This window comes from Zea mays, chromosome 3 (assembly GCF_902167145.1).
Source record: "Zea mays cultivar B73 chromosome 3, Zm-B73-REFERENCE-NAM-5.0, whole genome shotgun sequence".
Classification (NCBI taxonomy): Eukaryota; Viridiplantae; Streptophyta; class Magnoliopsida; order Poales; family Poaceae; genus Zea; species Zea mays.
This window is the reverse complement of record NC_050098.1, coordinates 185,997,977-186,025,594: the sequence shown is the minus strand read 5'-3', so window position 1 is coordinate 186,025,594 and position 27,618 is coordinate 185,997,977. Positions and strand designations below refer to the sequence as shown.

Sequence of the window (27,618 nt, the reverse complement as noted above, 5' to 3'; positions counted from 1 at the left end):
CTCTACTACTATAATGCACCAGCTCTCACGGTTCCACGATCATCCCTTTTATAAAAAAAGTCCCTATACTCAGGGGCGGATCCAGAATTTTTCTATGACCCGAGCCAAATCTACTAAATTTGCTTCTCTTTATTTTATCTTAAGTATTTTATACCGTATTAAATATAAACTTATATAGAGTTACATGGATCAAGCCCCGGGCCACGGACCGGGTGGCCTAGGGTGTAGATCTGCCCCTGTCTATACTTCTTTTTTACTAACCCGTAGTCCAATTACATAAATCTCTACTACTATAATGTGACAGTTTCGTGCACGCACATGAATTTCCACCGTTCTCATCCCGCAAATTCCGAGAATGCTCTGTCGCTCCGCTCCACGCCGTCCTCATCCCGTTGTCGCCCAGCCTCCGCAATGCCCCCTAGCCTTCGCGAATCATGTGCCACCCAACCCCCGCGATGGCAGCGCTCCACTCGGCAATGGTCGCCTCCTGCGCAGCCTGCTTGCCCTTGCGATGCGCTTGTGCCGCCGCGTCCCCGTGTCAACATTGACACGCGCCGACGTGCGCGATCTCCACGCTCTCGGGCGCAACGGGTTCTACTACGCGCCCCTCGCAAACGCCACCACACCCCCTCCGACCCCCCCCCCCCCCCCCCCCCCCCCCCCGCTCGTCGCCCACCTGCCCCCGCAAATGCCGCCATGGATGGCGATCGCATCCTCGACCCGCTGCTGTCGGGCGCAGAGCAGCAAATTCCGCCTCCCTCTCCCGTCCTCATCCCGCCCCAACCACGGCCGCTACAACAACGATCTGCGACAGACACCGCCTGCTCTGCGTCCCCTCGACCTCATCCAAGCGTTCGTTCCGTGTGGAACGCAGGCCCACCCTTCCTCTAAGCCCCCACCCCCTCGACGACACGCGCTCCGTGTGAAACAGAGCAGCGCACCGCAAGCCCCCGTCGTTGTTTTCCCTTTTGACTTCACCGAGTCTGCTCCTTGCCTCCTTAATTGTCGCGCATGATCATGTTTTCTCGTCCGAAGGCGTGATTTTTCGAGGTCGATGATCGTGGATTTGCCTCCGGAGGCGTCGATTTGGTCCCCAGGTGCGGTGTGGGGTTCTCCCAATTTTGTTTGATGCGGGTGTGTCGTGATGTTGTATGTGGGGCGGGCAGATTATCTCATCCCAGTTTCTGACGACGTTCGATTTGTTCACGTGGTGGTGAAGGGATTATGGATTTGGGGAGATTTCTCTAACGTATAGTTTTGATCAGGGACCTGTCTAGGGACAGGCGTATTACAGTCTGTCATGATCAAGCAAATCCTCGACCAGCTTCCCCAGAAGATGGCCAAGGCCCACGAGAAGGAGCTGGCCAGCGCGAGCTCGTCGCTGCCTAGCCCGACATCCTACGTGAGAACCACCACCAATCTTACCACGTCTAGCAGGCTTGATAGCCCCCGACAACTACGCCTCCACGGCCACACATCTAGGCCAGAGCTACGCGGCAGGGCCGCCAGGCTCGGCGTCTGCGTGTCGGCGTTAGTGTCAGCAACAGGTTCATCGACTATGTTGGAGTTCATCGTGCTTCGATTTACTGTTGTTTAACTCTCAAAAAGGTTATCCATATATGGTCCTTAACTTTAGTTGTCAAAGTTATTCCCACACTTGAGAGGGGTTGAGTGTAACCCTTGACCGAAGGAGGTCACCACAACGTGAAATAGACTTTGGCTGAACCACGGAAAAAGTCGTTGCGTCTATTGTTCATTTACTTTACTACGATTTCTATCTTTCTTTGAGCATAAACTTTACTTTCATATTGGTCCTAGTTTAATACACATCTCAAGTGAGAAATCAAGTGAAGAATCTTTCTTTCTCTCCTCCTCTCGTTCGAACTTGGTTTTCAGTGTCTCTAACTCATAAATTGGACTAAGTTTGTGTTGTTTTAAACAAGTTTTGTAGGATCATCTATTCACCCCTCTAGGTGCTCTCAATACCAGATGCCAAAGAGTCCGGCTTCATCTCTGAATTTATCGGTAAGGTAACTACAATTATTATGTTATTGCTGTTGATAAAGAATTTATTCATTAACTTCCCGTCTTCCTTCTATCCACGAATTAAGTAATATCCATTTGTTTTACTTATTTGATGTCCTCTAAAATAGTAGAACTCTTATGCATAGAAAACACTTTCATGGTTTGAAGTTATAGTTTTGCACCAGTTGTAAGGTATATCTAAAAGTGCCGAAATTCAGCAGAACTGGTAAATACTGTTTATTCGGGTTCGAGGTTAGGGTTGGTTTGGTCGGTGTGGTACCTTTTTTTACTGGGGAATACGGTGCCGACAAGCATTTTATTTGAATTTATTAACTTTGGTGTGCCCTGACCAATGCATTTTTTGCCCCTTGACGTTTCTTGTTTTCCATATATTTCCAAAACCAATATTTATTTTTCAGTTCTGTCTGGTAGTCGCCCTTGAATATTACAGTTATTTTTAAATTTTCCAAGCCTTCGTTTACCATTTGCTGCTGCTATTTTGCAGGTAGTTCAAGCTGGCGTGTAGGTCCCATCCTTCTTGAAAGGATAAAAGTTGTTTCTTTTGGGAAAAAAAACTATAGCGGCGTTTGGAGGTAAAAAACATAATTTTATTGTTACATGTGGCATGGTTCATGCACATGGATTTACGGGATTTACCTCTGCCCCGCCCCCTGGTTTGGTACGTGACTACAAACTATATAGATTTTTTTGTGTCAAATTTCAACTGGCATGAGTTAAATGATTGTGTTACCGTGTCTTGGGCTACTTTTGCATGAGGGAGTTAGCGTATTTTTCATTGTTGATTTCGAAATAATTAGAGACAACACAAATCCTTAATCTGTATTTTACTGCTCCTAAATGTTAACTAGGTGTGTGCCCGTGCGTTGCAACGGGAGTATGCTGGGATGATCATCAACACATATCTAATCGAATCTTATATTTTCTTGGGAGTCTGGAGAAAGTTTGCTCGGAAGTCAAATATGTTAAGACCTGAGCATGTGTTACCCTTGTGCCCATCAGCACACTGTTCCGCGCTTGTATGAGACTTGTTAATTTGCATGCCTCGTGCATAGTCTCTCATGTCTCGGTAGCAGTATCAGATTTCTTCAACCGTGGTCAAACAAACTGAAAGATTACAGAACTGTGGGAAAACGAACTCACTATAAGTCGAGACCTTTTTGTTCTACACTTCTCCTTTACATGAGCAACATATATATTATCTTATCATCAGCGGCCCTTACCACAGCATGCTATCCAGAGTTCCAGACAACAACTCCAATAGAAATTTCAAATCCAAGAACAACAACCAGTGTAATGAGATATCTGCTCTTGTAAAACTGACAATAAACTGTTAAGGACAAATCTTCAAGACCTCCAACTTTAATTCTCAAGAAATTAATAGAGAAAAATATATATTAAATGTACACCAGAACATCCATGAAAATCATTATCAAAACAAACTTACAATTTTGGTAAGAGTTGCATGAAATGCGTGGCTTTAGCCTCGTTGAATCGGCACATAAGCATCAGCATGCAAACAGCTGACAGAATCACCAGATTCTAGCATTGGCAATCCTCAGTAAAAGAGTATTCAGATCCTCTTCTACAGGAGGTGCAAGGAAAATAGAAGTGACCATTGCGAGTCAAGCGACCAAGATCAATTGTTGGTGGAAACACAGCTCATATTCAGTGAAGTCACAACCAAACGGCCAAATTCAATGAAATGTGTGCGCTCTGTAATAAATTCAGTTTTGTATTAATTTTAAAATGTCGTGCTCCGAAACTATTAAATATGTGTGCTCTTCACTAAAAATTCAGACAAAAAAAATCAATTATGAAATAAAATAAATGGTTTTGCACCTCAAAAATTCAGTTCTGAAACAAAAGAAATGTGTGTGCAACTCTTCACTACAAAAGACTTGGTCTAAAAATAATCTGGCCACCTTAACAGCTGTGAAGGGATGTGCCAAAGCTAAGAAGTGACTGTATTTGGAAAACTTGTCCACAACCACTAAAATGCAATTCATGTTAGCTGATTGAGGTAGTCATTCTATGAAATCAAGAGACACTGTGTGCCAGGCATGAGGGGGAACTGGCAGTGGTGATAATAAACCCGGAGATTTTAGTCTGTCTGGCTTTGCTTGCTGACAAATACTACAAGTCTGCACAAAACGATGAATAGCTTGCTTCATGCGCTTCCAATAGAACAGTTGTTTGATTCTTCTGTAGGTAACTGGAGCTCCCGAATGTCCACCCAAAGCTGAATCGTGGAGGGCTGATATGACCTTATTTTGCAGCTGCACATTAGTGCCCAACCAAATACGACCTTTATATCGGATAACTCCATCCTTTAAGGTGAAATCCGAGTTAGCTATTTGTGAAGTCACCGCCAGTTGACTCAACAGCTGTTGAGCTGAATCATCTTGTTCATAGCCTTGCACAACCTCCTGTATCCAGATTAGTGTGCAGTGAGACACATGAAACAATTGTCCCTTGGTATGAGGATATCATGAGAGAGCATCTGCAGCAGTGTTCTTTGATCCTTTCTTATAGATGATTCTATATTGTAAACCAGCTAACTTGTAAATCAAGAGGTAACAATTTGACATTCAAGAATGTGTGCGAAGAGCCAGAATCAATTAACACCAACAATTCCCGATTCTGCAACATTCCCTGCATCCGAAATGTGCTAGGAGTATCCTGACCGACCCAAGCAGCCATAGATAAAACCATCATTATTTGTTGTTCAGGTTCAAAAACTTCTTCAGTTATTTCTTCTGAACCCAATAGTTCCCAGACTTCCGCAATTGCACCGTAGTAGCACATCTGTGACCATGAGACAATTTCTCTGCACATCGATCACATAAGCCCCTTGCTCTTTGATAACTTTTGAGTGAAGCTACCCGATCAAGCACCGAAGTGTGTCGAGCTGTATCAGAAGTTGCTTTGTCCATTACTGCTGCCTGAATTGGTAGCCGTTCTGTCCAAGCTGTCTCTGCAGATGCTGATCCCGATTTCCAAACCTTGCTGGCTGATGGTTCAAAGCGTCGACGCCGACTGGATTCCACAGCCTCCTCCTGCACAATAGCGAGACTGCGAGAGAACAAGCAGTATCCAAGTTGTGTGGTCTCTGAACCATAACAATTGTTTTGATTTCGTCCCTCAGACCGTCTACAAAACGCATCGCATAATAAAGTGGATCGGTATGGGACTCATAAGCAGCTAACTCGTCCACCAGAGATGCGAATTGTTCCACATATTCAGAGACAGGGCCATTCTGCCTGATATGAAAAAGCTTACGAATCAGGGACTCATGTTGTTCTCGCCCGAACCGATCATGAATTAATCCACAAAATTCCTCCCAACCGAACTGGCGCAACCGCTTTTCTACCGACTGCAACCAGCGCGACGCGCGGCCACTAAAGTGCATTGAAGCCACTTTGACCCACATCGCAGGTTCCGTTTCATACATCTCAAAATAACTCTCACACTGCCTCTTCCATAACTGCGGTTGATTACCATCAAATTGTGGAAAATTGATTTTAGGCAGCCGACCCATAGAAGAGTGCCTGATTTCTCGACTGCAATCGGTATCGTTCCCGAATCCAGTACAACGATGAAACGAAGGAAGATACGTACCCTTGACCTGGCCGTTCGTCTGGGTATTGGCATACCCAGATTCACGATCCCGGTAACACTGGTCAGAGCGGTGGCCAAATTGCCCGTCGACTTGCTGGAGCCCGGCCGGTACGCGCCCAGTAGTCGACCCATAGGGACCGCAGATCCCTGGTTCACCCATTGCAGGTGAACGACGTTCGCGTTCAAGAAATTTGTTGACACACGTGATCTCCAGTGTCATGTCCGTCAGGCGCTTCTCAAAATCTGGCTTCAACTGCTCCATCTCTGTTCTTGCCATTTCCAAGGCGATGAGTCGTTCTTCGTCGTGCGATGCCGTGTTGTCGACTGCATGCTGCAGTTCCTCGCACCGGGCGGTGAAGTGATTGTGGAAGTTGGCACAACGCTCTTCGAATCTGCGCTCCAGCCCCACACAGCGTCCCTCGATCTTCTGCGTCAAGCAATCTTCCATTTGCTGCATTTGCTCGAGCAGCTTATGCGTCGAGTCGTGATACTCCATGGCCACCGACCGTGGACGACGCGGGATGGCACACCGAGAATCCAGGATCTCGAGAGCGCTAACAGGTCCGGTCCAGGCCCTCGGCCTCCACATTCTGGTCGAGGCCCGCGACGACGACGGTGGCTTCAGCTTGGCGCGCCGCCTCGATGGCCGCGGTGATGGGTTGGTTCCCGCGGCACGCGACGTCGGTGCAGCCGGCCTGCTGCACAACCCGCGTGGATTACGCGGCGATGCCCTGCAGCGGCGTGGTGTAGCGGCAGGGCTTGCCCTCGTAGTTCCCGATCATGGCAACGGTGGCGTCGGCGTGCGGGCCGACGACGGCGACGACGCGGTGCGCGGCGGGGCGGAGCGGGAGCACGTCCCTGTTGTGCTTGGCGCCGCGCCAGTTCTTGAGGAGCATGACGCGGTGCGCGCCACGTCGAGCGCCAGGTCCTGGTGCTCCCTGGAGCACACGTCCGCGGGGCCCATGCGCCCGAACGGCCCGGCCGCGGGGTCCCCGTCGAACATGCCGAGCCGCATCTGCACGGTGACGGTGTTGAGGAGCGCGACGTCGACGTCGGCGTCGGCGACCTTGCCCGCGGCGACGACGGAGCCGGCGTAGAGCGCGAGGAACGGCCCGCAGTCGAGGTCGAGGCCGGCGCGGAGCGTGGCGGCGACGGCGTCCTCGGGGGTGCGCGTGTAGGCAAGGGGCGGCAGGCTGGGGATGGGGGTGGCGGAGGATTTGGGAGAAGAGCTTGCGAGGAAAGGGGAGGTGGTTGGCGTTGGGCGATTGTGAAGGCTGGCGAGCGGGGCGAAATCCTCGCGCGGATGGGGAGGAAGGGGGCAGAGCTACCTCCGGATGAGGATGGCGGCGTTGAGTGCGGCGATGCGCACGGAGAGAGAGGTCGGGTTGCGGGAGGGAGGATTCGCGGCGGGGGCGGCGGTTCGCGCGGCGGGATTCGCTGCGTGCGTTGCGGGTTGTTGGAGGAGATTTGCATCGTGCGGGCTGCTCGAGCGGGGGCAGTCTACAGTTCGCTCTTAATAGTTGTAGAGAAGAAGCACCCGAGCACCTACCGACTCATATCGTCATATTGCTTATTGTCCCTCTGTGGTTGTCTCTTTTACATGCCAAGACTATTTGTCTTCCCTGTTTGGCGCAATTGAGGAGCAAAATCTTTCTTCAAGGTGTTGTATTCTGTTGCAAATCCCTGTGGATGGTCTGGATTGCAAATATAATTGAGCTAGCATGTACAAATACATTTTACAAGTATATTCCATAGCGTTCATGCTTGAAAATCCGCCAGATAATGAATAAATCGCTTCAAGGCTTACGCAAAGATTTGATGAATTTGAGAAGGTGCCACTGTAGCAACCTAGAAGAAATGCGCCGGTCGGATCAGTGAAAAAGTTAAATACATATGAAACATATATTGTAATGACTTGAAAATCTTACTTGGTACAAGTGTTTCAGATCCACTGTGTTTTTTACTATGGGATCAATATGTTAGGGAGTTTGGATATAATCCCTCCTTTCTTAAATATACGACGTCGTTGATTTTTTTTAAAAAATTTTGATCACTCGTTTTATTTAAATAAATCGACATTTATCATTTGTTTGTTGTAATTTGTTTTATCATTTGAGATAGTTTAAGCATTACTTAAAATTTTATATTTTTGAATATAACAAGTGATTAAAGTTTTTGAAAAAAGGTTAACAATGTCATCTCTTTTATTAAAACCCCATGGAGTTTGGGCGCCTCCCCGCGACCCATGGTATACTCGCCTACCTCCCGCTGACGCGTGTTCCCGGACCCGAAGCCTTCATCAAATTTAGCTGTGAACGCCCAGTCGCTCCCGATCTGGTCTGTCTGGCTGCCAAAGCCATGCCCCGAGCCCCTCTACTCGACGACGAGTTCTCCACCCATCCCTCTCTCACGACGCCGAACTCGCCGCCACAGGTCGGTCCGGGCACGCCGTTCGGATCGGTGCCGCCGAGCCCCATCATCGTGGTGTCGAGCCCACCAGGATCCGGCCCTGATCCCGGCTCCGGCTCAGGAGGCGGCGGCTCGGGTTCCGGCGGCGGTCCGTTCCAGCCGCCGATCATATACCCACCTCCGCTGGCTCCACCGCTGGCGCCGGGCGCGGGGCAGACGTTGTGGTGCGTGGCCAAGCCCACGGTGCCGGACCCCATCATCCAGGAGGCCATTTACTACGCGTGCGGCGCCGGCGCCGGGTGCGACTCCATCCTGCCCAGCGGCTCGTGCTACCGCCCCAACACCGTGCTCGCGCACGCCTCCTTCGCGTTCAACAGCTACTGGCAGCAGGCCAAGGCGACCGACGGCACCTGCGACTTCGGCGACACCGCCACCATCGTCACCAGAGACCCAAGTAATTCAGCAGCAGCTCCTTTACCTTCATTCTTTCAATGCTGTAGATTGTAGACTACTCTGCTTCTGACTGAACTGGTGCATTGCTCCGAGGCTCTGACTGAACTGAACTTAGATACTTGCCTACAGTACCACGATTTTTTCATTCCTGTTTAGTACTCCTAACCACATATTCTAGGTTTTCAAGGAATCGAGTTGTTTCCTTTAAACGACTTCGCTCAAGCTGGCATCTTACGTTCTGTTTATCCCCTAAAAATGCCTTCGTGTTCTTGCTACTTGCGTGATAAATCGAACCCTACTGCATTTTCCTCGAGTTAACCGTACTATTCCTTGTTTCATCTCTACAGGCTACGAGGAGTGCAAGTTTGACCTTCTGTGAGGAGGGAGGATACGTAGATATGGAGAACAGACTGCAGATAAAGACAAGGTGACGTGTTTGATGTGGACCAGAATCACTGCAAGAATTTTTGCGTGTATCGCGCTTGCATGAGAATTCAATCACTAGAATCGCACCACGCCTCCTTTTTTTCCTCTTCTGCCCTGGCGCGTGTTTGATGTGGTGCAGTGTTTGGTCGTGCAAAACGCTGCTCGCGAGCAGGAGCGAGGAGTACATGCTTCTATTTCGGTTGCCTCCCGACAAGGTAATTGGATGTGCGGCCAATTGGGGCCGGGTGATCCCTAGCTCCTCCCTCCCTCTGTGCGATCTAGCTGTTGACTTTAGACTGATCTATTTGTTTTGAAAGTTGCCTAGAGGGGGGGTGAATAGGCAAGTTAAAACTTTTTCAACAAAAACTAGAAGCAAACTGGGTAAAACTGAATTGATCTCGAAATTCACCCAGTTAACTTTGGAAATGATATGTTCTAGTTGATCCACAGGGTTTAAAGTAGTAGATCTGAGAAGGGCACTTCTCAAAATCCACACACCAAGAAGATATAAACAAATCTTCCACGCAATGGTGAGAGAACGAAGAACACAAACAAACACAATGAGCAAGAACACAAGAGACACAAGATTTATCCCGAGGTTCGGTCACACCACCAAGGTGCCCTACTTCCTCGTTGAGGCGCCCACAAAGAGCCGGGTCTCTTTCAACCCTAATCCTCCCTTTGCCGACCACAAAGGTCAAGCCCACACAATAATCTTCGCTCAAACGAGCGAGTAATACAAACTTTCTTGTGGTCTTCCACAAGATTTGGAGACTCACAAGAGACACCTAGTCGTCTAGGAGCTAGAAGCTCCAAGAGTAATGAATCCACAAAGAACTCGATGTAGTACCAAAGCTCGAATTAAGAAGAGCAAGAGAGATTTGGAGATGAAGCACAAAAACCGCAGCTCTCAAACTCACTCAAAGATTTCTCTCCAAAGATTTGAAATGGGAGAGGCAAGAGGTGTGTGAGAGAGAGTGGGAGGTGTTTCTCAGGTTGGGAATGAAGTTTTGTGCGTGCTCTACTGTGGGGAAGAGTGTGGGAGGTGTATATAAAGGTGCTCCCAAAAACTGGTGGCCGTTGGGGAAATCTGACTGAAATTCGGTTGAACCGGTTTCAAATTCGGTTGAACCGGATTCCACCAGTCGGTTTTCGATTCACTGGCGGACGCAGCCGGAGACTGGACCGGACTCAAATTCGGTTGAACCGGTTTCAAATTCGGTTCAACCGGTTTCAAATTCGGTTGAACCGGATTCAAAATTCGGTTCAACCGTTTCAAATTCAGTTGAAACAGATTCAAAATTCGGTTGAACCGGTTTTCCAAAAATCTGCACATGACTTTTTCTGACAGGATTGACTGGCAGACTGGCAGTGACAGAGGGGAACAGTGCAGAAACCGGTTGAACCGGTTTTAGGTCCGGTTGAACCGGTTTTTGAACTGTTGCACAGATTTTGAGAAAAACGAAGTGAAACCAGGGTAAAATGAAAGTTTTAGATCAAGGATTTTGAGCTTTAGTACCAACACCAACCTTCTTTATGGATCCCCCTTGATAGTACGACGATTCCTATACTCAAGTCAAATAAAATATAATTAAGTAAACTACTTGAGTCATTGGTGTCTCAAGTGTGATTTCTCCATGATGTTGCTTCATAACGATCACAAACATCTTTGTCTCACCTTTGAAGCAAACACAAATCGAGCCTGTGACTTGTGCTATTTCACCATATATGAGTTCAAATCATGGCTTCAAGTCACCTTACTGATGCATCAACATATTGTAACTCTTCATAGCTGATTAGTTCATCGACTTAGTGCAAGTACTCTCTTCTTCACCTTAGCCATGGTACCTCGGTCTACAAGCCGTCGCTTGGCCTTCACCTTCGCTTAGTTCCTCGAAGCCCTTTCCTTGCTATCTTCACCATATCAAGCCATTCTTGAGTCACATCCTATTGAGCATCCATTGAGAGAATCATTTCTTCAATATTGTGAACCTTGCTTGAATGTCATCTAGATATAACTGCTAAGATCAATCAAGCTCTAGTTTGATTCTCATATATTCATATATGGACTAATAGTAATATGGTCAAGCCAATTCACGATTCCTCATATCTTATTCACTTTGGCTTGACCAATCCTCTTAATCACTTCAACCTCTATTATGATCATATTTATGCATAGTGATTTCTCAGGACTTGTCCATATATTCAAACCAATATAGAGACCATATTATATCCATTTGCATTGTCTCACTGGTTATTTGACCTTGTGTTGAACCTTGTTCACCGATCATTATACACTATTCAAGTATATTCATCATACTGAATTTCCTGTTCAACACTTAGCAAACTTGTTAGACTTTTAAATGTGTTGTTATCCAAATCACCAAAACTCAGAAAAGGGATGAATGCACTTTCAATCTCCCCCTTTTTGGTGATTGATGACAACACATTTAAAGCTTACATAAGATTTGATAAATAAGATTTTGAATCCTATGATATAGTTTCCTCCCCCTAAATATGTGCATTTCATAAAATATCAATTTTGTACTCAAATGCGAAAACCACATATTTGGGTCAAAGAGTGATGACAACTTATATCATACTATTCATATGGCGCTTTGTGTCATAAATAAACGTGATGCTCATGACATAGAATGCACTAATAAACTTTCTACATCTTATGTTTTTCTTATGATTCCCCCTTTGTTAATTATACTCCCCTTTTCAAAAGTCTTCTAACACTTAGTTACATAGGACTAAAGGTAAGCTTTAAATGCACAATTTCTCCCCCTTTGTCATAAATCTCCAAAAAGGATACAAAGGATATAAAGGGAAGAAATTTTGATTAAGCAAGATTTAAACACACTATCATGAAAATGATCCTTAGATGGCACAAAGGTAATGGAGAAGTGTCATAAGTGATGTACCTTTGCGTTTTACCTTTTCAAAGGGGTGTTCCACACTTGTGTTGTATTTAGAGTTCATTTTGCAATCTCTTGTTGGCATAATTGTGACATAGGTCCAAGATATCAACTGAATATTATCATATTAATTGAAAGATAAATCTTGATACTTGGAGTCTAGATGTCACCTAGCATTTTCTTATCATAACAAGAGGCAACATGAAAATTGCACAAGTATGGATTATACAACTAGCGATCATGTTTGAAAAATATCAATTGAAAACCACCAATTGATATAATTTGATAGATAAGCAGATCACTAATAGCATATTACACTAAGTTCTCCTCAAGTTTTAGTGCACACATATATATGAATTCAATTGATACCTGTTGAGAGTACTTATTTGCAACTTAAAGTACCATTGGCATAAAAGGAGTATCAATTGAACATAATCATGCAACATAAGAAACATGTGCACTATTTAATCAATTAAGTTCTAGACAGGAGAATCTATAAGCTATGCTACTTCAGATATTTGTAATCCAAAAAGATGTGATACATATTTACCAATTTTAGATGGCGTTGGAGTAGCATATACAAGAGAAACTCATTCTCTTATGAAATGTATAGAAGATACATTTATTGGAGCGAAGAATCTTTGATACCCATCAAAATTTGCAGTGGAAGCGATTGTCTTTGCTTGAAGATTCCTTTCTAATTTGAGACTACACACATAATAGACTTGAAAATGAAGTTAGTCTCAAAGATTCAAATTATAGACCATTCTCCCCCTAAATGTGTGTATACAAGTGATGAATACTTGTTTAGCTTATGCACTTGGACTTGTGAGGCCAGGGGATTAAGTTCTACAATTTGAACCTTGGTACAAATAAAGTATGAAAATGTGAAATTGTACCAATTGAAGGAATTACTCATAATCAAAAGGTATACAAATATATATGATATGCAATATTTAAGCCAAGATTCTTGAGAAGTTACCATGTTTGACTCATACCTCACTAAGATGACTTAAGACTCACTTATGACATCACCACAAGAGGTATTAATCAAATATCTAGAGATTCATTAATCGTCACCACAAGTGCAACCTTATGATGTGACTTAAGATATTGCATATACATGCACACACTAGCATGTAAGAGCCTAGATATACAAATGTAATACAATAGTTCATGGAGTGACACACCTTTGTTCAACGCCACATGGTCTTCATTATAATCATGAATTTCCATCTTAGCTTTTGATAGACTTGACATTTCAAAGAGAAACTTATCCTCTTCGAACGATCAAGAGAAATTGATTTTCATTTCCATGGAACCATTCATCCTCATTTGATGTTCTCCAAGGTGTGAGACTACACAACATGAACTTGAAAGAAATCATTAGTCTCACAAGATATAGGCTAAACTCTCCCTCAATTTGTGCATGCAAGAGTACACAAAGTACACTTATGCACATCAACAATACGAGGTTAAAGGAGATGTTTGTACTATATCTTGGTTTAACATAACATGCTTTACATAGATGATGAATATTAAACCAATTGAAAGTTTAAGAACTGAAAGTATATCAATTGAAATTCTGAAGGGTAAAGCATGCTAATATGAACCTCAAACCTCATAATGAAGGTTATCATATAAATATGTCACTACATCTTCATTATCTGGTTGACAAAAAGTGTAACTCCCTTCTTGAATCACTATGATTTCTTTTCTCTTTATGATTTCATCCAACCAGGCAATCTTGAACTTCATTCATCTTGGCATGGTTCAATCATACATGATATGAGACCCATTGAAACTCAATGATTGAAATAACCAAGACTCTTATATCCGTAGATTTTGAATCCATCTTGAAAGCACTTGGAAGGACCTTGTTCAAACACTTAGAAAATAAGAGCATTAAAAACACATGGGAAGGTTTCACAAATGATGATCCTTATATGTGGATGAAAATGAACCATCATTCTTGAAACCCAAAAGGATAGACTAAATTCCTTTAAATTAGTGCACACATATAGTTGATGTCAAAGTTATATGCACTATTGAACATTTTATAATGCAATGAATTTAACCTATACTATGATACATCCCACTAAGGATAGAATACTAAAACAACTGAAGGATAGGAAGTTTTCATACCTTGGTCTCTTATCAACTTCATCTTACTTTAGTTGAATAGTATCCTTTAAGCTTGTGATTTATACAATTTAAAACAAGCACCATCTCTTAACATAGATTTTCTATGGACAAACTCAACACAAGAGATGGCATTAGTAGCACAAGCACTAGTTTCTTATTTAGCAACCCTTTTTTATGTGGAAGGCAGGTGAGTTGCTAAAAATAAAGAAACCTCATAATATGGACTAAATTTCCCTTAATCCCTTATACACAATACATTATTGAATGACATAGATTTAGATATGCATGGTTATTCAATGAAGTCCAAAGGTCTAATTTAAGCCATATTATGGTGAGTGTCTAATATGGAAGAATCAAATCCAAATTAATTAGAGAGAGATAATACATCACATAGTTTTGAATTATTGATCATATGATAAGATTCATTTTTCTTCCAATTGGACCTTTATTTCATAATCAACAACTGATGTATGTCCTCAGGTGCTTCTTCTTCCTTAGTGGCTACACAAGTCACAAAGGAGATAAGATTTTAAAAAAATATGCACTTGAGATTCAGTTGTTACCACCATTGCTACTATCTCCAAATATGATTTATACATTCATTATCGAACACCCAACTTGATCCATTGAAGGAGTGATCCTGCAAAACAAGTTTAAGCTTCATATCTTGGTACCCAATTTGAATTGGGTCCTTTGAGATTAGTAGTAAGAGCCTTGAGTACCCACACAATCCTTATTGTGGCCTTTCTCTTTGTGTAGGCACCCACATATACTTGACAACCATCTTACATGGTTTCAAGTCAATATTTAATCACACAGATAAAAGCAAGAGTTAAGAATAGGAGCCTTTTCTCCTTTTCTTGATACATCGTTGTGTTGCCTTCTCGATGATGAACCTAGCTTGACCTTGGGTGCACCTAGCTTATCAAGGTTAGTCGCACAAGCATTCATAACATGAAGACAAGTTATGCATGGAATTTACAACTTAGTGATCCAATTCAATGTGAAGCATATGGATACCGATTTAAGTAGATTTCTAAGATATGAAAATATGGGTTTCCAAATTTTAGAGAGTATGGATCACTAACTGTACCTTTTACAGTTTAAAAATCATATCCATGTTAGTGCATATGTATGTCATGAATATCAACAAAAATATTCTTATGCACTTTTAGATTTAACGATAAGGGAATTTTAAACTGCATCAAGAGTAGCTATTTAGAAAACAAAGATTACAATCCATATGAATGAGATACAAATTTACCATTTTGGATTGTCTTAGTATAGCTTACTCAAGGGAAACTTATTCTCTACGACACAAGATATATATAATGTGCTCCCACTAGATATGTGCATCAAGTATTTGAATGACTTATCAAATGCACTTTCAATTCAATGAAGATTCTCAAGAGGAGTACATTACATATATTGGTCAAGGCATGAAAAATTTGCAATGAATTAACTTATGCCTAAGAATACTTACCACCATATAGAATGTACCATTTGTTATATCAATTGAAAGATCTTACTATATGAGATGGTGTCATCTAAGTATTATTCTTTTCTTCAATTGTGGAGACTTCCTTCTTTAGCTTGTTATCTCTTTTCCTTTTAAAACTAGTAAAAAAAGCACTTTGAAAAGAGGTATTAGTAGTACAATGAAGTATTTAATGAATGATGCTATTTATATATGAATGTCAAATAAATCATCATTTATGAGGCATAAAGGCATAAATTAAATTCCTTTTAAGTTAATGCACATGGATGAGTGAATTAACAATATGCACCAATTTACAAATTTAATCAAAAAGGAATTTAACCTTCATATTGACATTTCTTTTCATAAAATAGATTATTACTAATTGAAAGTATGCCACTTGAAAGGAACTACTATTGATCAACTACCAATTGAAGCAATTAGTTCCATACCTTTGCCTTGAGCATTCCTAATCTTTCTTTTAGGTGAAGATTAACCTTTAAAGCTTGTGATTTTACCAATTGAAAGAGCACAATCTCTACTTATGAATTTCATGAAATAGCTTAAAAGAGATTGCATTAGTAACACAAGCAATAGTTTCCTATTTAGCAACCTCTAGTATATGAATGACAAGAAGGTTACTAAAATAAGGAAACCTCATGATATGAACTAAATTACCCTTACAAGCATCATGCATAACATCAATTGAAAAAAAGATGAAAGTAGCATGATTATTTAATTAAGTTTATAGGGCAACTCTAATTCATAACATGGTGAGTGATTAATGGAGAAGACTCAAAACCAATTTAAACAAGAATGAATACATCACATAGTATTGGTTCGATCTTCTTTGAATGTTGAATGGCACACTCCATTTGGGAAACACATCCTCAGGTTGTGAGACTACATAAACACTTAGATAGAAACATTAGTCTCACAACTCTAGTCATATAGAGAATTCCCCATTTGGTAAGTGCTATAAGAATTTGAATTTCTTACTTAGCACTCTATTCATTTAAGTACATGGGATAATCCTCTTTATGTCTAGGTCATGGCAATAACACGATAATTAATTTGAAATATGCCACAAGATACATATAATCAATTTAAAGCATGTAGATTGTCACAATATAAAAATATGAACTTGCAATCTACCATATAATTAGGTCCTTTCCAAAGCAAGGTAAAATCTCTTAAGTTCATTCTCAAGTGCTTCATTTTTCCTATGTGGCTACAAAAGACACAAAGGAATATACCAATTAAAAGCAATGTGCACTTAAGAATTAATTGTTACCATCCTTTGGATATCACTTGGTTGTAGGCCTTTTGCTTGATTCCCACAAAGGTTAATCCTTATTCCCTACAACACAAGTTCTTGCTAGAGATAAATATGAAGTTAGTGATATAACAACTCAATTCATCTTTGGGTCAATCTTAAAGGATAGACAATGTAAGATTGATAGCTTGAGATAAGAATTGAGTTAAACCGCTCAAGCACCCCAAAGCTTCATATCATCTCTAGGTACCTGCAAAACTTATTAAGTACATTTTGGTACCCATCTCATGATAGGTCCATCAAGGTTAGCCAATAAGGACTTAGGCACCCAAATAGCCTTGGTCCTAGAATATGGTGAACTCATCACCTTTCTAGCACAAGAGTCAAATTTGGGTCTCCTAAGCATATTTGAATGTATTGACAAGTTAGGCTTAGGAGTTTTACCCTTTGGACAAACCTTGAATAGATGACCTTTTTCACGGCAATTGTAGCAAATGCGATGCTTGTCCTTGCAATGCATTTGCCTTTTGCTTTCATCCTTTTTGATGGTCATCTTTCTTGATCGTTCAAGGTCTTGATTCTTCATGTGGGGGCATGAATCAATTTCATGGCCCTTCTCCTTGCATCCATAGCACCTCCTATCGCTTCTCTTTGATCTTTCTTTATTGAAGCACATAGGTACATTGCTAGAGCAAATCATATAAGCATTAATTTTCTCACCATGGATTTTGCTCATGCCTTTCTTGGAAAGCTTGGTATTCTTTTGAAGGTGTTTTGTGCATGCCACAGTTGTCCCCTTCTCAAGCTTTTTCACCATATTATCACGGTTATCTTGAGAAGGTTGAGCATGACATTTTCCCTTCAATTGAGTCAAGCTCCTTTTTAGCCTCTCATTTTCTTCCTTGAGCTCTTTATTTTCTTGTGTGATAGAAATATCACTAATTCCTGAAATTTCTAGCTCAATGGAAGATTGGCTTGCTTGATAACAACAATTGTTAGCACATGGTAATATAGTTTCTATTTGAGTACATGTGCATATGTGAGGTTGGTATGATTTCAAATTAGTTAACACAACCTCATGAGCCATTTCTAACATGATATGTGAATCCATAAATTTATTATGAGAGTACATAAGCATATCATGTTTTTCTTGCAAAGCTACATTTTCAATATTTATCTTTTCTATTGTGTTCTTGAGCATAGCATTTTTATTTTCTAATTGAGCAATATATGATGAATGATGAACAACTTTAATTTGCTCAATTGAAATGTCTTCATACCTTTGGACCAAATAATCATGAGAGCACTTTAGCTTCTCATGCTCTTTGGTCAACTTATCCAAGTCTTTGATTTTTTTGATGATGATATCTTCTTGCTTATGAAGCATTTCCTTTTATTCTTCTGCTCTTTTCATGAGTTTGAGCAAGCTCATCCTGTTCTTCTTGCTTAGTTGAGAGAAGAATTTTTGAAGATCATCCTCATCTTCACTATCACTTTCATGCTCCTCCTCATCCTCACTTTCGCTTTCACTGTCACTCTCATTAGCAACAAAGCACATATGAGAAGTGGATTTGAAAGACGAACCTTGTGAAGAGGTGGATTCGTCGTTTGGTCTCCATCGATCATTTTCTTCTTCAATTTTGTTCTTCGCCTCATCTTCCTTCATTTTGAGGAGCATCCTTTCGGCGATTCTCATGGCAAGATCTTTTGCCCTAGGATCAACATCTGCACCAAAAGATGAAGTCGAGGCAACCTCAACTTTTTCAAGCTTAGAAGCACTTTTGTTTCTTGGTCCCCCCGACATGATCTTTCCTCACGCGGTTAAGCGTTAGAACAAGGATTAGGCTCTGATACCAATTGAAAGTTGCCTAGAGGGGGGGGTGAATAGGCAAGTTAAAACTTTTTCAACAAAAACTAGAAGCAAACTGGGTAAAACTGAATTGATCTCGAAATTCACCCAGTTAACTTTGGAAATGATATGTTCTAGTTGATCCACAAGGTTCAAAGTAGTAGATCTGAGAAGGGCACTTCTCAAAATCCACACACCAAGAAGATATAAACAAATCTTCCACGCAATGGTGAGAGAACGAAGAACACAAACAAACACAATGAGCAAGAACACAAGAGACACAAGATTTATCCCGAGGTTCGGTCACACCACCAAGGTGCCCTACTTCCTCGTTGAGGCACCCACAAAGAGCCGGGTCTCTTTCAACCCTAATCCTCCCTTTGCCGACCACAAAGGTCAAGCCCACACAATAATCTTTGCTCAATCGAGCGAGTAATACAAACTTTCTTGTGGTCTTCCACAAGATTTGGAGACTCACAAGAGACACCTAGTCGTCTAGGAGCTAGAAGCTCCAAGAGTAATGAATCCACAAAGAACTCGATGTAGTACCAAAGCTCGAATTAAGAAGAGCAAGAGAGATTTGGAGATGAAGCACAAAAACCGCAGCTCTCAAACTCACTCAAAGATTTCTCTCCAAAGATTTGAAATGGGAGAGGCAAGAGGTGTGTGTGAGAGAGTGGGAGGTGTTTCTCAGGCTGGGAATGAAGTTTTGTGCGTGCTCTACTGTGGGGAAGAGTGTGGGAGGTGTATATAAAGGTGCTCCCAAAAGTTGGTGGCCGTTGGGGAAATCTGACTGAAATTCGGTTGAACCGGTTTCAAATTCGGTCGAACCGGATTCCACCAGTCGGTTTTCGATTTAGTGGCGGACGCAGCCGGAGACTGGACCGGACTCAAATTCGGTTGTACCGGTTTCAAATTCGGTTCAACCGGTTTCAAATTCGGTTGAACCAGATTCAAAATTCGGTTCAACCGGTTTCAAATTCGGTTGAACCGGATTCAAAATTCGGTTGAACCGGTTTTCCAAAAATCTGCACATGACTTTTTCTAACAGGACTGACTGGCAGACTGGCAGTGATAGAGGGGAACAGTGCAGAAACCGGTTGAACCGGTTTTTGAACTGTTGCACAGATTTTGAGAAAAACGAAGTGAAACCAGGGTAAAATGGAAGTTTTAGATCAAGGATTTTGAGCTTTAGTACCAACACCAACCTTCTTTATGGATCCCCTTGATAGTACGACGATTCCTATACTCAAGTCAAATAAAATATAATTAAGTAAACTACTTGAGTCATTGGTGTCTCAAGTGTGATTTCTCCATGATGTTGCTTCATAACGATCACAAACATCTTTGTCTCACCTTTGAAGCAAACACAAATCGAGCCTGTGACTTGTGCTATTTCACCATATATGAGTTCAAATCATGGCTTCAAGTCACCTTACTGATGCATCAACATATTGTAACTCTTCATAGCTGATTAGTTCATCGACTTAGTGCAAGTACTCTCTTCTTCACCTTAGCCATGGTACCTCGGTCTACAAGCCGTCGCTTGGCCTTCACCTTCGCTTAGTTCCTCGAAGCCCTTTCCTTGCTATCTTCACCATATCAAGCCATTCTTGAGTCACATCCTATTGAGCATCCATTGAGAGAATCATTTCTTCAATATTGTGAACCTTGCTTGAATGTCATCTAGATATAACTGCTAAGATCAATCAAGCTCTAGTTTGATTCTCATATATTCATATATGGACTAATAGTAATATGGTCAAGCCAATTCACGATTCCTCATATCTTATTCACTTTGGCTTGACCAATCCTCTTAATCACTTCAACCTCTATTATGATCATATTTATGCATAGTGATTTCTCAGGACTTGTCCATATATTCAAACCAATATAGAGACCATATTATATCCATTTGCATTGTCTCACTGGTTATTTGACCTTGTGTTGAACCTTGTTCACCGATCATTATACACTATTCAAGTATGTTCATCATACTGAATTTCCCGTTCAACACTTAGCAAACTTGTTAGACCTTTAAATGTGTTGTTATCCAAATCACCAAAACTCACAAAAGGGATGAATGCACTTTCATGTTTCCAGATTGGCAAAGAAATAACACCTCTAATGTTAGGGTCCCGACAACACATTTGTGCATAGGTTCTGTTAGGTTGGTTGTGCATACGTGCTGATGATGAGGTTTTGCATGAAACAAGAAGAAAAGTGGTGTGCGGTAGTTTGAAATTGTGATCGTGTTTTACAATTTGTAGTTACATTTGATTGGTGGCCGTGGTGCCAGCTCCAATCTATAGCCTTCTTGGGTCACTCTGTACGTACACTAGGCTGAGGAAGGTAGTGCCACCTATTCTTGATTGACTAATTGTTGTCGGGTACTTGAATGCTCATCGATTTTGGTTGATGCTTTTACTAACCCCCTTTCTTTCATCTTTAAACTTTTAGAAATCTTGAGAAGAATAAATCATATCACATGGCTGTAGGATTAGGTTCTGAAACTGAGGTGCTACTCTTCTTCGAGGGTGTAACAATTGTCTTAAGGATTAGGTACTGGTCAAAGGAATGCCCAATCAAGTGGTTGAAGGATTAGTTTCAGGAAGAGACAACAAAATGTTTCTTTTGAATCCCACTAAGCCATATGTGTTGTTGCATATTTAGACTTTGGAGTGTGAACCTATGTAACAGACATAATTAGTACAGCTCGTGGCTTGGATATCTGACACTTGATTTTGTTGCAGGAAGCATGTGATCAGTTCATGGTTATGAACGACTACCTGAAACCTCATGTTCTCCCTTTGTCCCTATCTACTCATCATCAATAAATTTTTTGAGTGGTGGATTTTAGCATGTTTGCTGCCTATTTTGGTTTTTTCTATTATTTGGTATAAGACATTTCTCTGATTCCTTTGTATCCTCTTTTATTTATAGGTAGTTTTCTTTGAGCTTTGTATGAGCACAGTTGTGATTTTGACACCATAGAACCTTCAATATCTACATATTTGTAAGGTGAGTAACAATCATTCTTATTGCAAGGCACATTCTTCTTGATTCTTATTCCTAATATAATATTTGGCAAAACAATAAAATACCACGGTTGGTTCTTGATGTTCTTACCACCTACCTGGCCAGCCTCGGCAGGGTAGGAACGTACAAATACCTGCAACACCAAAGTTTAGCAAGGGCTTTCATTTCCTTATTATCATTACCATTATTTTGCTTGCCTTTTCAGGTTTATATGATCAATACAATTTTATTGTTTTTGTAGCGTGCAACATGAACATCATGTCTAATTTAATAAGCATATGGCTTTATTGCCTGCACTCTGTTGATCCTTTTTTCTTTAGAATTTGCAGTCAGTCAGCTACAAATCTACGCTTACTCACCGCCTTACAGGCTGGACAATAGATATAGAGGATATTACTTGGAACATGGATACATAGAGCATATCACTAAGGATGTCCTATGGTTTTTTCAAGGTGATTCTTTGTAGTTATTATTTTCGCAAACTGATTTAGCATGTATGTTTAGATGTCTCAGTAGTATGTGTATTATTTGCATAAGACTACGTTTAGTTCTATTTGCATTTCTATGACATATATGGCCTGCTCATGCCGTGTGTTTCCAATTTTTGTGTTCCACTACATATGAAATCGTTTTTGATACTTAATCAGTAGTTAGCAAAAAAAAAGATTTATATCTTTTTGGCCAAATATGCATGACTACTACTGGTTTTAAACAACTTATCGAAGGAAGTGTTTTTCTTTCATTAGCTCCTATTTGCTACAGGCTTTGAGGTTGCAGTCCTTCGTCAGATAGACTTGGAGCTTCTCGCACAGCGAGAGCTCTGCAACATGCTGGTAGATTTTAGAGAGGCCAGAGAAGCTTCATGTCACTTCTAGACGAATGACGGGATGAGCAACAGAGGGATCTATATTTTGCCTCTGTTTTCTTTTTAGGCTCAGATAAATACACTTGGGGTCAGAAACATTGATAGGGGGATAGAAGATAAAGATCAAGGATAAATATAGCTTGCTGCTATTATTCCTATTGTACTTAGCTCCATAGTTCCACATTTGTACCTATTTTTTTATCCATGTTAATTGGCAGGTGTGGACCATGCGTGTACTATTATAATATTGTATCTCACATAATCATTAATCGATACTTAATATGGCTTGCGTATTGGCCGTTTCTCTCTTTGTTTGCTCCGCCTTTTTAGACATGGGTAAGTGCTCTGCCATCAGTGAAGAAAGAATTAGAGACAACAATAACTCTAGAGGTTTGAAACGAGACCTTATGCTAAAAAGCATGTTCAATGTTTGAAAGTAGATGCGCTGCGATTTCGCTCGCCTGCGTCGTGATGGGGGACGAACACGGACACGGCGCTGAATGCGATGGATGAGGTGCCCTAACTGCCCTTTGCTGCTGTCCGCTCTGACTCAGTGACTCCTGCGGTCCTGCCGCCCGCAAACAACTAGTCAGACCCGGAAGGAGGCACGCGAGCTCCGATGGCGGCGAGCACGGCCGCGGTTGTTCGTCGTCTCTGCGTGGCCGCGGAGGTGCGGTCTGCTCTGGCTGTGCTCGCCCGCGGGACGAAGTCCGGCGACGCAGCGCTGGACGTGGCCGCGTGCACCGCGCTGGTCCACGTCTGTTGTCAGAGCGGCGACGTTGCGGAGGCACGTAGAGTGTTCGACGTAATGCCGCGCCTGGGCGTGGCCCCTAACGAGGTCACGTACACAGCATTGATCAATGGCTACTTTGTTCGTGGACACAGAGAGATGGGTTTCGCCTTGTTTGCGGAGATGAGGAGAGACGGAGTCGAGCCAAACCTCTACACCTACAACTGCTTGATCGGTGAATGGTGCAGGACAGGGGAGTTCAAGAGCGCCCGACTCCTATTCGACGAAATGCCCGTGAAGGGTGTCGTGCATAATGTTGTCAGCTACAACATCTTAATTGCAGGCCTGTGCAGGCACAGCAAGCTGAAAGATGCCGTCCAGCTGTTTGAAGCAATGAGAAGGGAGGGTATCCGTCCAAGCATTGTGACGTTCAATCTTCTAATTGATGGCTATGGCAAGGCTGGGAAGATGGCTAATGCCTTACATTTCTTCAATCAGATGAAGGCGGCAGGGCTGCCACCTAGTGTGGTGACATACAACGAGCTTATATGTGGATTCTGTCGTGTTAGAGATATAGCCCGTGCAGTCAGGGCTTTCTTAGACATGAAGGAGCGCGGTTTGGCACCCACAAAAGTGACGTACACCATACTCATTGCTGCATTTGCTAAGGAAAATGAAATGGACAGGGCATTCATGATGCTTTCAGAGATGGAGAAGGCTGGGTTGGAAGTGGATGTGCAGAGTTATGGTGTTCTCTTGCATGCGCTCTGCATGGAAGGGAAGATGATGCATGCCAGGAAACTGTTTCAGTCGATGGATCTGAAAGGTGTCAAACCAAACAGTGTGTTATATGACATGATGATCTACGGATATGGACGGGAAGGGAGCTCATATAAGGCTTTGAGATTGATCATGGAAATGAGGAAGAATGGTTTGATTCCGAATGTTGCTAGCTATTGCCTAACGATCCGTCTTCTCTGCAATGAAGGGAAGTGCCAGGAAGCTGAGGCTTTGATTGATGACATGGAGCATGCTGGTTTGCAAACAAGTGAGACTATCTGCAGAATACTACTCGATGCTAAGGCAAGATTGCATGGTTCTACTGATGATTCTTTTACTTAAAATAGTCAGGCACATTGTTTCTGTTATCTGCCAGGGTATAGGTTACTATAGTTATCTTGTGGAAGTGGCAAGGTGGTAGGAAAAGAAAGATTGATAGAGAGGTTAAAGATCTACTGAATCCTGTCTTGTACCAACATTTTGGTGTTTTATTGAACTTCCCCGCACAATGAGCATGGTTGGTTGGTCCCTATTTGCACGCTATGAAAGATGAAACTCCATGTGCTGAGTCATTTTCCTGTGTATCCATCTGCAAAGCGTATGGATGCAAAGGCGAAAGTGGTCTGCAAACAAGTGAATTCATCTGCAGAATATCATTGAATGAGGCAGACTGGATGATTCTCTATTTCTCTCAATGAACCTTTTGCTTGAAGTAGTCTGGCCCATTGCTTTTGTTATCTGATAAGTCATATGTTGCTATATCTATCATGGATTCATGACAGTGGGAAAATGATATGCAAAACACTGCTACGTATGGAAGGTCTACTGCAACATGCCTTGTAGAAACATTTCAGTGGATTACTGTAGTTCTTTGCAATAGGCTAGAGTGGTTGGATGATTGGATCCTATTTGCATAGAGGTGAAAGATGAAGACCCCACGTGCGGAGACAATTTCTTGCCAGACATTGTAGGTACATTTTCGTTTCCATAGTAAATTTTATTCAAGTGTCATCAATTAATTTTGTTCTGGATGTGCCAATTTTATTCAAGTATCATCAATTAATAGAAGGTGAAATAGGCACGCTCAACTACTGCATGCTGAACTCAACTGATTGGTTGCCAACCATCTCTGCCATCTTTTGTTAACTACCTGTCATTTTGTCCAGACTCCAGATAACAGAAAAATGCAACAATTCCTGTTTATACTGTATTTCACCTTAACCTATCCATGTGATTTTGAGTGGAATAGCCTTTTAGATTGCTGTCCTTGTGAGAAAACAGGTATATCAAATCAAACTATAGAGCAAAGGCATATCTAGCAGAAAATTGTTTTTTTTTACAAAGTAGCAGAAAATTGTTGGTTCTTGAACATTAATGTTACTTAAAAGCCACATGTAACACGAGGTTGGATTTATCCTGTGACAAGCTAAACGCCTGAAACTGGCAATGATTTGTTCTACAGGTCCTGCTGAGGGACTGTTTGCTTTGCACCCAGGCAGAACTGCCTGGCGTGAGCGCTGCTCCGAGACGTGTCTGCTGTCTGGGAGGCTGCGAAGTGCGAAGCACACATACACGCCCCTTGGATGTCCTGCGACCTGCATGCTCCACCCCCTTCCAGAAAGGAGAGACGACTCTGCCAAACCTATCAGCTGTCATTCTGCCCCCTCTCGCTATGTATTTGCTGCACCCGTGGGTAGTGGTGTGCCGAATCTAATGCTCCATCCAAGCTTCTGAGTTTCACAATCCCCTAGGACTCAACTCCCTCGTTAGTTCTCAACTTCTCATCGCACGAGCCGTCGGCGGCGGCCAGAGGCGCTGACTTGTAGTAGCAGTATCGCCCATGGAGGATGAGGACAGGGCACGAGTGACCATGGAGGAAGTAGACAATGGAGCCCGCCGTCTTCATGGATGGAGTCTCCACCGGGGATGCCATCGTCGCCGAGACGATCTTCGACGAGGCCGCCATCTCTTCCGTCGAGGAGGCTGCCAACTTAGAGGAGGCTGCCAACGTTAGGACCGGAAAATAAGCTCGAGGCTCGCGAGCCTCGAGCGAGCCGAGCCGAGTCTGCCTTTTTGGCTCGTTCCCGTAGCAAGCCGAGCCGTGTTAAATTACTTAATATGTAGAATAATGATGGATATTGTCTAATTTTATAGATTGTCAGTTTATTTCTTAGCGTTTCATGATAGATATATGACAATTAATAATTTAGATTACTCATAATAATGAATGATATCTATATATTTCATATTTATATACTGATAATTTACTATATAATGCAATTATATAATATTAGGGTGTGGCTCACGAGCCGCCGTCGAGTCGAGCCTGTTTCCCCAGCTCGTGAAATAGACGACCCGAGCCGAGCTCGGCTCGGCTCGTTTACAGCTCTAGCCAACGTCGCCATCACATAGACTATCAGTATATAGGGTCTGTTTGGTTCAGCTTTTTCTGACCAGCTTTTCCGAGAATCTAGCTGTGGGGAAAATCTGGCTGTGTAGAGAATCTGAGTATCATTAGGATTACGTGCGGAGAAAGATAAAGTTGTCCATGGGGCTCAGGATCTATAAAGTGACGGATTACTACTATTGCGACGATTCAACCAATTATATGTTTATGTTGATTTTGAATGGTTTTTACCCAAACGAATTTTATAGAAGCTGGCTGAAAAGCTGAGTGTTTGGCAGTCCGCAGCAGCTTTTGGTGGCTAGAAGCTGCGAAAAGCCGAAACAAACAGGGGCATAGGCTATTGTCGTCAATCGTATCTGTAAATTCTAATTTGGATGTATCTTTCCTTCAAAGGGATGAAACTATCCAAGTTGAGGGATCACCAGTTAAGGTAACCAAGCCTACAATATTGTTTTTGTTGAATTAATATGGGTCTGGCCTATATTAATATTCAATAATAGTCAATGCTAGAGGCCCACTTTAATGCTACGGTGTACTATTACTTTAATTACTTTAATACCATACCAGAAGTTTAAGGGACAATTCACTCAACTTAAATAGGTGGACTATTGGTGTATCTATTGAGAAGCCGAGAAAAGGATGAAAGATTGCCACGCGCGCGCCGCCGGCCGGGTTAGCCTCCCTCTGCGTTTGTATATATACGAGGAGGGGAGGCTGCTTCTGGTCACGACAACAGTACGAGAGAACTTATAGCATTAGATACCGCTTCAGTTGAGGCTGAGTGGCTTCGTGAACTCCTTATGGATTTACCGGTGGTTGAAAAACCTGTGCCGGCTATTTTTATGAACTGTGATAATTACACTATGATAATCAAGGTAAACAGTTCTAAGGATAATATGAAGTTGACAAGGCACATAAAGGGGCATTTAAAATATGTCATGAAATTGAGAAACTCTGGAGTAATAGCGTTGGACTATGTCCATACGTCTAAAAATCTGGCAGATCAATTTACTAAGGGGCTATCACGTAGTGTGATAGATAGTGCATCGAGTGAGCCTGAGACCCACCTAAAGTTTATCATAGTGGTAACCTGTTCTATGTGATCGGAGATCCCGTGAATTAGAATGACGAAATAAGCTAGTGGTAGACTGAGAGGAAAGACTCTTAATAAGGTTTA

General features: G+C 42.3%; 1 protein-coding gene across 20 annotated transcripts; it reads left to right on the top strand.

The window, feature by feature from the left end:
- The first annotated feature begins 672 nt into the window (after positions 1 to 672).
- On the top strand, positions 673 to 26,248 carry LOC100283714 (EMB2745). Of its 20 annotated transcripts, none has more exons than XM_035965888.1 (8): positions 673 to 1,097; positions 1,266 to 2,025; positions 2,531 to 2,704; positions 21,374 to 21,421; positions 21,564 to 21,641; positions 21,989 to 22,111; positions 22,422 to 25,005; positions 25,497 to 26,248. In XM_035965888.1, exon 7 carries the CDS (start codon positions 23,144 to 23,146, stop codon positions 24,374 to 24,376), a length of 1,233 nt encoding a protein of 410 aa, XP_035821781.1. In that variant the 5' UTR covers positions 673 to 1,097; positions 1,266 to 2,025; positions 2,531 to 2,704; positions 21,374 to 21,421; positions 21,564 to 21,641; positions 21,989 to 22,111; positions 22,422 to 23,143; the 3' UTR covers positions 24,377 to 25,005; positions 25,497 to 26,248. The 20 variants fall into 20 exon arrangements, 19 of the variants coding, with proteins under 19 accessions (XP_035821781.1, XP_035821774.1, XP_035821776.1 ...); XM_035965881.1 differs by having other exon boundaries at positions 21,980 to 22,111; XM_035965883.1 differs by having other exon boundaries at positions 1,952 to 2,025; positions 21,374 to 21,641; positions 21,980 to 22,111.
- The last annotated feature ends 1,370 nt before the right edge of the window (positions 26,249 to 27,618 follow it).

Bases quoted from the DNA above. Each gene is read 5' to 3' on its own strand.
- LOC100283714 (XM_035965883.1), top strand. From the start codon at position 23,144: ATGGCGGCGAGCACGGCCGCGGTTGTTCGTCGTCTCTGCGTGGCCGCG.